Raw genomic sequence first — 12,565 nt, forward strand, 5'->3', positions numbered from 1 at the left:
ACATCTGTATTATGATTAATGTTGAGATATCTTGTGTCGTTACAAAAATAGCAACCAGTTGTTTAGTAGTAAAGAGGAAGATCTTTATTTAAGATCAAAATTTATCCTTTTAACCCCGGCCATTATATCAGGTGATGTCCCAAAAGTCTCAAACCATTTTTAGACAAAGTGTAACAGTTTTTTTAAACAACTCATAACTGGGCTATGTTTTAAGTTATCAAGCTAATTCCTTTTTTGTTTTACTTATTAAATATAGTTTACGGAAATAAGAAAAAAAACTAAATATGTAATATCTTGAAAATTATTTTTCATATATATATAAAATAAATCAAAATTTTAACATTTCATGTATGTTGATGCAAACCATATACTTAAAAAAACATTTGACACATAAATATGTATTCATTTTATGTTACATTTTATTCTTATTCTAAGAAAACAAAAGATATAGGCCTACTTTATTTACAAGTTTTTAGTAACAAATTTTTGTAAGGATGTGTCATTTTTCCTCTTTTCTATTTCTGTGCAATTTAATTAATTAATAAGTTTTGAAATTCGAGTACTTAATATAAAACCAAAACTAATTCTGATAAAATAATTAAAACTGTTTATAGCATATACTTAAAAAACTAAAAAACTTTTAAATACAATATTTACGAAAATGTTTTCAGAAATGTCCAGATAGCTATCATTCAAATCGTCGTCATTACTCACATCCAAACCACTTGCAACTAAGTTACTAATTGGTGTATTTTTCGCTTACGGGAGACTTTAAACGATTCCTTTTACTAATTTTCAAATCAAATAAATAACAAACTAAAATTTAGGTACTGTACTTTATACCGTTTTAACATAAAAACATGAAGCAAGGTGGAATATTCACAACATAGTGAAATACAGCTGTCTGTCACAATCAGTGAGCAGTCAAGTGAGATGAATTGCAATTTCTCAACACAAACTGACAAAATATGAAGCTTTATGAACAATTATATTTCAATGCAATACATCTTTGCATACAAGTCTGTGGAATTTCAATGCATTTGGTAAAATAGGTGGCTAGTAAAATAATAAAAAGCGCATATCCACACTATATGGACTTTGGGGTTAAAAGGGTTAAAGTGATTGAAATTTATTGTAAAAACAGAAAGTTTGTATTAATAAATTTTTGCATTTTGTTGATATTTATTTTTTTGAACTACTGCAAAAATTTAATTTTTAAGCATTTTGTGTTTGGCTTTGATGTTGAATTCCAATGTTTGAATGTATTTTTTCCTTTCAGTTTAAATTGTAAAATAATTAATTGTAAATAATCTTGTTTACTAAATCATTTTTTGTATCTTTCCTCCCTACTCAGTTGAGGTTTATTGCTTTGTGCTCAATTTTTGTAGCTGAATATTTTTTAATTGTTTTTTTTTTTAACAGGTGGTGCCTTTCGAATCACCCAAAAACCATACAGTAGTGCAAGCTGGTATGTGGCAGCCATATCGGGAAGTGACAAAGCCGTTTGAAATGGCAGATTTCTACAAGTACAGCACAAAGTTTCGCAAAAATGCAGCAGGGCTACCTCCTGTACCACAACAAAAGGCTCTCTACCAACCACTACAGCCAATGACCTGTCAACCTCTTGTACCACAGTAAGTAGAAATTTTGCTATTAATTTGGTTGTTTAATTGTTAACAGCTGGTTATATCCAGACTGTACATAGAGTTTACATTGTGGGTGATGCTTGTTGTACTTTACATGCAGGGACCAGTGGCATCTTATAGGGTGGACATTGGATGGGATCCTCATTGGTGAAAGGGGGGGTTAGAGTGTTATAGTACCCCCAAAATAGTGGGGGGCCTAAAGTAAAGCATCCTTCACTAGAAAGTTTTTTAAAATTCAGTAACTAGTTCTAGTCTGATTCATTAACAACAGACAATCAAAACAGCAGTGGCAGTGGTAGATCGAGTAATATTCAGTCAGTTTACAGTTTAACATTTTGTTTAAACGACATGACATTGTAGCTTGTACCTGGTTACTCTTTGATCATAACATGTTCTAGTTGAGTTTATTACTTTTAAATTAATGCACTTGTTTAGTATTCTAGTTGTAATAAAAAACTACTTTAATTCAAACAAACTTTTGCATTATAAATCAGATTAAAATATTGTTAATCCTTTGAGTGCCATGGGTGAAAAATTTTGTCATGGTAAAAAATGCCAAAATATTTGTATGGGTAATATGTGAGAAGTGCCACGGATTTTTGGCCGAAAGTGCAAGGGTTTGGGAGAGACTGTATAAAAATTTTATTTATGAAGATATCAGTAGTTATGTTGTAGAGCATTTAAAGGCAATCCAAAAAGCATATAAAAAATATTGTGTTTGGGTATATAAAGTGGAAATAAATATGTTAGTGATTCCCTATGTCACACAGGATTATGTGTTATGTAAACCTTTATGTATACAAATAAATTAATAGTGTTCGTTTTCTTTAGGTCCTTATTAGTTGCTAATGAAATTATATAAAAAGGTTGGGAAACAAATTCTGATACATAAAAAAATGCCCATTGAATGTTGTATATTAACCCTTTTAGTGCTATAGCGTCTACATCGTAGACGCTGCGTTTATGTCTAAAAGTGCTAGCGTCTATGTCGTAGACGCAGCTTATTTTTATATATATTGGTTCAGTTTATGCAAGTTACTGGCTGCAAACGATGACAGTTCATCCAAAAGCCATAGAATAACGATATTTGTATATTTAATTGCCGACGACCAGCTGTTTATACGTCATTGACGTGAAATAAAAAGGTCAGTTCGGATGTTTACGTTGCGAGCGAACTGACGCTGTGCTTTGTTTACTCTGTTTTATCGATGAAATTGTACTATAATTGTGAAATACTACTTCATTAGTATTCCAAATCATTGCATTACTTCATTTTTCATTTTTGTTTTCCGTGTGTATTATATTTTACTAAGTTACAATGTCCAATAAGAACATTGTAGGTTATGATGAGTTACTTCACCTTTTTTTATAGTTTTATTACTGAATAAAAGAATTATTTAGGTAAAAAAGTGTTAACTGTGCTTGAATTTCTTCTGTATTAATAATAATAAAGTTAGTAAAGTATTTATGCTAATAATAGTAAGTGTATTACTTTTTCTCTTGAGCGTTTCAAACATTAGGCCTATATGTAGGGCAAAATTTGGCGCGGACAACATATTATATTTTTAATCCACACTTCTTATTTGTTGTGTAAAAATAAAATCAAATATATGGAATTTTTTTAGTTTTAGTTGCCCTTCCCGATAGAAATCTCAGAAAAATAATATAAAATTGTTTACATACTAAAACTGTATGCCAAAGTGGAAAAAAAAATTATAAAAAAAATTTACATTATAAATAAATTTTTTTTATAACAATCCAAATATGTACAAATGTATTTTTTAGTATTTATTTATGTTTATTGGTTATTTATCTTCAATACAAAAAAAAGTAACAAGATATGACCTCAATTAAGGAAATAGTAAGGAATTTACTAAAACTCTGCATTTATGCCCTAAAATGCTTAGCACTCTTCGGTATGGCAATGCGCCAGACCCCTTAGCACTAAAAGGGTTAAGTGAAACAAAATCAAAATAGAAGTTTTATTTGGAAAAAAAAATATGTGAAAAAGTAGATTATCTTAAATAGTAAATCACAGTAGCGAACTGCCACAGTGCAGCTGTTCTGCTCATGCCAAGGTCAACGTTTCCTCCCATGCTACAAGGAAAACAAAACTTTGTTATTTCAACTTCAATTTGATGTTTCAATCATTTAGTTATCTTGAATAGTTTTTAAGTAAGATCCTTCAAAATACCGGCATTCTTTTTTGGAGACCCTATATATATTTTCTGATAGGAAATTCTACTATTGTATTCCAAAACTTTTATCATTTTACCCTATGTTAGAAATTTGTGTACTTTTTTCTCTATGTTGATATCACTGTTGCAGGGAGTCTGTCAGTGAAGTCGGTGCTAGCTCAACACAAGATAAAATGGCTGCTGTTACAGGCTCCAGCAGTCTCACAGATACAAATGTGGGTGATAGATTCTCTCATGAGATGTTGTCTTGGTATCAGGACCAGAGTGCACCACAGCCACGTTCTGCCACCCTTGTGTAATATACATCCACTAAACAACATTGTACATTACTTTGTGCTCGCACTGATCTCAGGTTCATACTTATTTAATCATCTTTAATGTAAATTTTACTGTCATATTAACTTATGTCACTTTCATGTTGAAATGTACAAAGTCTGATGGACACTTCGGCTTAAGTTTAATTCCCTTTAAGGGTCACTCTATTTTTGGAAGAATTAAGCTGAATTATTAAGTGAACTTGTTTTGTCATGGATAAAGAAGAAGAGTAATGTTGTGTATTTGTAATCTATATTTATTTTTAATTGTTTTATTTGATAAGACATGAAAACACTTTCAACTTATTGATTCTAATAGTTTTACTTTAATTTATTTATATAAATTATGTTTAAAAGCTAAATTCAATCTATTTTTAGGATGTAGATTTCCAAAAAATCATCCATACAAAATATATATATATATATATATATAATTTATTTTTAAAATAAGCTATCTTATCTTCTTTGTTCTTGAATTTTATTTATTTTATCATTTGTATTCAAAATACAGTTTGTTAATTTAGCATGATATTTGTTGTGACATAATTGTACCGTCTATTCAAAAATTTTTATGAAACTGCTTATTAAATAATGCATTGAAGTATTCAGCCCAAACACTTTTCATTCAAATTCTAAATTTCTTTATTCACACATGTACAGGTTACAAGAATAGCATCAATATAGATTTATATTCCCATTGCATGAGCATATACAATTTTATTTCACATTTATAAAATAAAAACCATTAACTGGCAGAGATTGGCCCTGTAGGATTTTATAAAGTAAGCTACGACAAAAAAAATCATTACAAATATTACAGACAGTGCATCTACAACAGTGTGTACATTTACATTTGTTTTAATGGCATTGTCAACACGATTTTAGAACTTACCATGTAGATTTTGATTTATTAGTAAAATTCATAATTTTATGATTTGAACTGTTTCTGTTCATTATAAATAATTAATCTGTAATTTAACTTCCCTTAACTATACTCTTTATCAAGTGTTAAAAGTTTGTTATTTTTAATTTTAACATAATTTGAAATCCACTTAACATGATCTTTTTTTCTAGTTGTAGTAATTTGGGAAAGCTAGTTTCAAAGGCATAAGCATATATAGAATAAAAAACATTATATTTGGTTTTAACAGTAGGCTGATAAAACATCCAACCAATTTTCTTGTGCCAGAAATTACAAAAATAAATCTATATCAGCCTTTGTAAATTTTCTACAGTTTGTTTTCATTTATATATAGTATATATATATTTGTATCCTCTAAACCGGAAATTTCCAATAATTGTTCCTCATGGTCTGATAAAAGTGTGTTATAGTACCAGATGTCTTTAACTTTTTGCATTTCAGTTAGTAATAAAATTATCTATTTCAGTTTCGAATTCTAACGCAACTCAATTAGGAAAGTATACTTTATACTCTAAATCATATGAATGTAAAATATAATTAAAAGCATTTTAAGTTTAATCTTCATTCAAAACATTTATGTTTAAGTCTCCTGCAATAAGAACATTCCTGTGTTTTTTGCACAATGAATCACAAAGGAAATCAAGTTTGTCTAAAAAAGATTCAAGAGATTGGTGGGGAGAATTGTATATGCATACCAAGATAAATTAACATTTATTTACAGTGATTTATGATAAACAACATTCAAATTCTTTATTTACAAGAAGTCTTTGTATGACAGGGATTGATATTGATATTTTTTACTTTTCGTGCAATTTTTAACCAGTATCAATACACCACCGTCCAATGAATGACGTCTTGTGAAAAATGGACAGGTTTTTTACATTCAAATATGTGATTTCTGTTTCAGTTATTTTATGTTCTGATATTGCGACAACATCATGTTGAATTTCATTTAGATTAATGTTTACTATGTTTAGGTGTGATGACAAATGTTAAATGTCGTAATGTAGTATTTTGAGGCATTGAAATGAATGTTGTTTAAATTATTATTTAAATTGTAATAAGATTTTGCTAAAAGTACGATTGCTAAAATAACTGTTATTATCATTGTGTTTAAGTTAGTTCCTACCTTATTAATATCTATACCAATAATATTACAGACTAAAGCAGAAATGTCTTCATTATCGTAAAACACTAGTATAAATTTGGAGAAGACAAACATAAATCACTATCACTCTTGCCCATGGATTTTTCCATTTTTTACTGGAAATTGCTTTTGATGTAATAGCATTCACATTACGTATGTCTAATGATACATTTTCACAGAAGTCTAAATGTATACCTCTAGATGATGTAGTTCCCAATATTTCATTTAGACTGTTAAACACTTGATTCCTTGGTCTATTTGATTTCACTATGCTGTGGAAGGGATTGTTGGACATGAGATATTGCCATCATCAAGTGTTCTTGCATTAATTTGCCCTTCTAGATGATGCTGATGGATGTTCTTCTTTTGCGCTGTCATCATGGGATGTCCCAGAAGTTGTTGGATGATGCTTTCCATCTTCTTAATAAAAACTGCATACTCTAAGCCATTGTACAATCCATTGTTGATCTTTTTCATAAGAAAAAATTGTCACTTCTGCTCCAGAGGATTTCTGAAATTCTATTAGATTAGATAAGAAATGTTTTAATTGTATTTTATCACTAACATAGACCATTGGTAAACAAAAGAGATGTTTGTATCCTATATTTGAGTCTGCAGTTAATTAATGGAAAGCTGTGTCATAGTCTGTAGTAGTTGGTTTGTCAAAATGTCTTGTCTTCTTAACAAGTCCGTATATGCCAGCTTTGCCCTTCTATTTGTTGATAGGTTAAGTGTGAGTGGTTAATGGCTTGCCGAAATTTCTGGTGAAAACCACTGTGAAACTTGCTGTCAACGTGTCCGTCTAATCTGCTGATATAAAAAGGCTGAAGCTGTATTTTGATAATTTCTGAATTGATGAATATTACTTTGTTCCTGTTTTCGTTTTTAATTTTGCTAGATTTAGTTTTTGTTGGGTTACTACTGGCTTGAGACATTGACCAAATGACATGTGCCTCAGCTGAAGTATTGCTGAGCTCACTAAGGAAAGTTACACTCAATGACATTATACATTTCTGCTGTAAGACAACTTTATCTTGCTTGATTCCTCTTGTAGCACCAACAATCATTTGGCAAATCTTTCCTTCCCCAGCTTGTTGAGATAAGGCCATGTTTGGTGTAAAAATGTCTAGGCAGACTGAATAGGCATTATAGAGATACAGATTATTCCGGTATTTTTTACTCAATTGCATTACATCCTTTCACCAATAAATTAAAGTAATAAGAGGAACAGTTAATGAAGAATCAACTCCACCAGCTGAACATCTGCCTAATAAAGACTGTGAAGAAGTCTGTGAAACATTTCCTCCTTTTATACAAATTTATGTAGTTTGATGTTTTTGCTCGATTTGTATTTTAAGTAAACATTGACATATTACAATACAATAATCACAGTTAGTAAAAAATGTTCAAAAAACATGGTTGGGTGTTTCTGATTTGGTCTTAAATTTGGTATCCACCAATCAGTTCTAAATTCATGGCATTTATGCATTATGTAAATTTTTAACGTTATGAACAAATTGTTTATTTGGATGGAAACATACATAATTATTTTTGATAAAATCAAATGGACTTTTGGATTGCATTTGTAAAAAATCCTACCCTTTATTTTCTGCTAAAAGAAGTAGCATTTTGTAAGAATATTTAAGTAACATTAATGAGCTCAAATGTACCATTAGAATATGTTTTAGCCTATTTTCATAATAAGCATATTTTTAGACTTTGAAGTAGTGTGCGAGATTTTTACAGATGCAAGCCTGAAAAAATTTATATTTCTTGTAATAAAATATAAAATCCAGCCCTGCTACTCTGCATAATATTTTAAGCATATTTAAATGAAAGAAAGATTATAATGACAGTTGAGAACTTTTACTAATTTATTCAATTGTAGTATCATTTGTAAATTAGCTATGTGTATACTGCATAATATCAAAGAATAATGTGTCTTCAATCAAAACTTCATTCTATTTTTAGTAGTTTTAGAAAATGTTGTCATAAATATCACCTTATGTTACATATTTTTTGTACAGTAGAACCCCGGATAACCAAGCCTCTACCAACTGAGGCTTCTGTTGACTGGGGATATTCTCATGTTAAGATAAACTAGTCAGGTACTGCCACTCAAGTGGGAATGAGTGTGCCAAGAGCAGCCGGCCAGTGCACTAACCTTGAACTGTTCACAGTGAGGTCACGTATAGGGTTGATTCAAAAAGAGTTCCGTTTTTGATATATCAAATGAAGAGATTTATTTTAATGAAAATCTAAAAATAAATACATCCAACATGTTCATATATTCCAGTTTCACATATTAAAAATTATTTTGTGCATGAGGCCTCTTCTACTGAGCTGGCAAGCAACAACTCCATGAATGTCCATGAATTTCACTATGTCTGCTCAACAAGTTTCCACTTGCATTTCGCCGACAACCCGTCAAATTTCCTCCTTCAAGTCCCTGTTGTTTCGGGGTTTATTGGCATACACCAATGACTTCAGATAACCCCAAAGACGAGTCACAAGGTGTCAAGTCACATGGCGGTTGTTAACGAAATGAGAGTGGAAACTTGTGGAGTACATTTAAAAAAATATAAATTCACTTGATGGAGGTATTATTATTGGTTCCTCATTGTTTTCAACCACTCTCATTATTAAGTGAGAATTTCATTATTTTAGGTAACTATCTACCAGCTTTTTAACCCCTCCCCCACCAAGTTTGTCGAGGTTCTACTGTAATTACAAATAGGTTAGTGATGTTATCTAATGTTAATAATAGGAATTACATTACTTTATTAAATAAGTACTATTGCTGTTTTTAAACATTTAAAAGGTATAATACAACTATTGCATGAAATTGAAGACTGAGATATTTTTAAATTTAAAAAAAGCTCATTTCTTTCCTCTCTGGTGCTGTGTATATATGTATTAAGGCTTTAATGTTTATATTTGTTATAAATGCATCTTTTCAAATCATTCATCCTAAAACTAATTATACTTAAATTATATTTTCAATTTAAGTGTAACTACAATACTTTTACACAATTACACAAAGTTACATACATTCATTAATAAAGGCAAATGCTAATATTATAATATTTCAATCTTGTAGTATGTTTCTTTTTCTAACTGCCATATATATTCCAGATTTTGATTTTGCCGTAGGCTCAGCAAATTGTTACACTGTAAAAGTTTGTTTTTTATTTGCGAAATATTCTAGGAGATATTTAACTGCTTAGCGCAAGTAAAATTTTATTTTTTTTAATTATCTAAAATGGACACAACCTGAGTTAGATGGGACACAAATAGTTCCCCCATCCGGTTTGTGACCAGGCAGAGAAAAGTTTCGGTACTAATTGTATGATCCCTGTGAGATAATAGCAGCTAAAAGCCTTTTCAATAGCTTTTGATGGGTATAATTGGACATACTGTTATTTCTATTCTTCATCTATTACATAGCTTATTTTCAAAAGCCACATGCTAGTTTTGCCATTTAGCCTCTAGCCATATTCTTGTTGTGCTTATATTATTCCATTGTGAGTAAAGTAAAATATTTATTGGTTTCAAGTTTAATATAGGTAAATTATTTACTCATATTAAATAAATTAATTTAGTTTAAATTTGGCCAAATATACACAGGTTAATCTTGTATGCAGGGATGTGCGTCTTGGAATGGCTTAGTAATTTTAGAATGGTTTCATTTAAAAAATGGATTCTCTTACACAGTTATTTCATACCTCCAGAGCCACACACCCATCAGAAGCATAAAAAATGTATTTGATTTCTCAACTTAATAATATTAATGATTTTTTACAGTATGTAATTACCACAAACTGATAGATTTTTTATATTTTAATGCTTCTTTAAAATGGATGAATGGATGGAGGGACTTAAGCTTTGAGTCTTAATACATTTTTGTATCTGAAAAAATTATAATGTCATTACTAGAAATTCTCAACACTGATACACTAGGTGCATAATAAGTATATATGATGTATTGAGTTTAAAAAAAAAAACTAGGACTTTTAAGTGAACCATATGCTTTCTCAGATTTAAGTAACTTGGTTAGAATACATAAATGCTGTAAAAAAAACAAACAATAATTTATTAAAAACAGTGTATTTCATAGACACAAGAGTAATGTGTAATGCAGATCGTAATAATGTGGAAAAATGTTTTCACCTTTGAATGAAGACAACATTATTTTATTGTATACTATGGGTCTGTTTAAATGACTTAAGTTCATATTAAAGTTGATGAACTTTTTATTACTGCTTTACTGCTAAGTATAACAAACTTATAGTGTGTATTGGTATTGACTAATATGAGTTAATGGAGATACATAAAGTATTTTCCTTCTTTATATGATATGCAATGATTTTCTATTTGAAATGACTGAATAGTTTGTAAGTTTGTCACAAAAAATACAAATGCAAACTTTGACAATAAGTAGGTAAGCTATGTTGGTTCCTTGATACCAGTGCCTTGTTCTCAGTTTGACCATGGAAACACATACCTTAATTAGTAAAAAGTACTCTAGTTTATACAAGATTCAAGAAGCTTTAATTTATATTTTCTATTTTGGTAAGTTATTGTTAATAAAACTAATTTAGAGAAATATATCTTTTTTTTCTTTACACCTTGGTTTATAAAACCTTATTATTGTTCTCTAATACCACAGACAATGGATACGTTTCTATAGAAACGTATCCATTGTCTGTGCTAATACTTATATTATGATCAATTGTAAAAATATATGCTGGAAGTTTTTTATATGGAGTGTTAATTGTTAAACATTCCTCATTTGGTGTTCATTGTCGTATTGATGTAGACTTATTGTGGTTATTTTTCGGTGTACCTGATTTAGCACCCCTGGACATAGCACCTCCTCGCTTGTGACATCAAATTGATGTCATGAAAGGGGGTGCTAAGTCAGCGTCTTCACTGTGTCCATGCCCTGATTTAGCACCTCCTTGATCATATTTCCAATGACTCTGTGCTCTGTGTGCTTGTTTATTCCTCAAATATTGTAGTGAAGGTATAACGACTTGGATTGTAGATATTAATATTCCAGAGTATTAAGATTTAAATTATGAATGAGACATCCAAGACAATATAAAATATTTTTTTATTAGTAAGCTCTGAGTGAATATTCAGTACAATTTATTAGTAAATTGTTAACTATTAAATATTATCTGGTTTGTCTAAAATAAAAATCACAGTTCTAAATCAAAATAATGGATTTATTTTAAACTGGCAAATTAATAAGTACAATGTTTCAGAATTTTCATCACTCTATTTTCCACAAAGAATTGACAAACCGTTTAGTAATTTTAAAAGGTCCTTTGGCAAGAAATAAAAATATATTAATCAAATATATCAAACTAAAAATCAGAGCTCTCTTCTGAAATAAAATAATAAAGTTTTCAAATAAAAATTAAATACCGCTTGGAAATAACTAAAATAAAAATGCTCACTTCTAAATTCACTCAAAATTCAAAATAAAAAATCAAGCTTCTCTTTCCACTAGTTGTGCCTTAACTTTCAAGTCTTTACAATTCAGATACAACTCTCTCAAACAATTATTAAAGTTTAATCAACTTCCAATTAATAATTCACAATAAAACAGTACAAATTAAATATTAATAAATTACTAAATTTCCAAATTTCAATTAAAGTTATTAAAAACGTTCAATTTTAATTCACTTTTCTTGCAAGTTTGAACCAAATGTAACTTGTATGATTCTATTGTGCTCTATTGTTCATCAAGAATCAGTTATTCAGATTGCTCTGTAGTTTCTATAAATTTAATTTTTCCTATAAAAAAAAGACAACAAATTAATTTAATATCAGATCTGGAAGACTATTTCAATATAACGTACAATAAATTTGGTGCTTACCTCAAAACCCCTCATGGAAAAAATCTAGAAACACGGTGCACTGTAATCAACGTAATTCACGATAATAACCAAAAGAATGGTGAAAATTATGAGCTGGCGGTTTTATAGTTCCCTTTCCCCCCTTCTGATGGACATCCGTGGTGTTCTCTCATTGGCCCAGCCGTATTCAACTCAAGAACAATAGCCTTCTCAGATCTAACGTAACTGCAGAACAAGACAAGTTCTGATCAATTCAAGGCAGTGAACCGCCTTCCTAATAATTTAAAATTACCAACACTAACTTGTCAAAGGATTACATATTCGTTTTTATCCTAACTTCTCACAATCTAATTAAAATTAAATCCCAATATTTCTTTCCCAACATTTTCATTTAATTTAAGTTTTAATTATTTAAAATCAACCAATGTAGCTTTAAAACCGCTACAGAAGGCAAATGTCTTATTGGATCAT

At 29.7% G+C, this 12,565-nt stretch overlaps 1 protein-coding gene across 1 annotated transcript in view; it reads left to right on the forward strand.

Moving 5' to 3' along the window:
• LOC124369028 overlaps positions 1-10,835 on the forward strand; it is a 35,030-nt gene extending 24,195 nt beyond the window's left edge. The window contains exons 8-9 of the mRNA XM_046826703.1: positions 1,423-1,634; positions 3,975-10,835. Coding sequence (XP_046682659.1) covers positions 1,423-1,634; positions 3,975-4,143 — 381 coding nt within the window. The 3' untranslated portion in view covers positions 4,144-10,835. The remainder of the gene's footprint in view (positions 1-1,422; positions 1,635-3,974) is intronic.
• Positions 10,836-12,565: the final 1,730 nt, after the last annotated feature.

The sequence above is a fragment of the Homalodisca vitripennis genome, chromosome X (genome assembly GCF_021130785.1).
Source record: "Homalodisca vitripennis isolate AUS2020 chromosome X, UT_GWSS_2.1, whole genome shotgun sequence".
NCBI lineage: Eukaryota > Metazoa > Arthropoda > Insecta > Hemiptera > Cicadellidae > Homalodisca > Homalodisca vitripennis.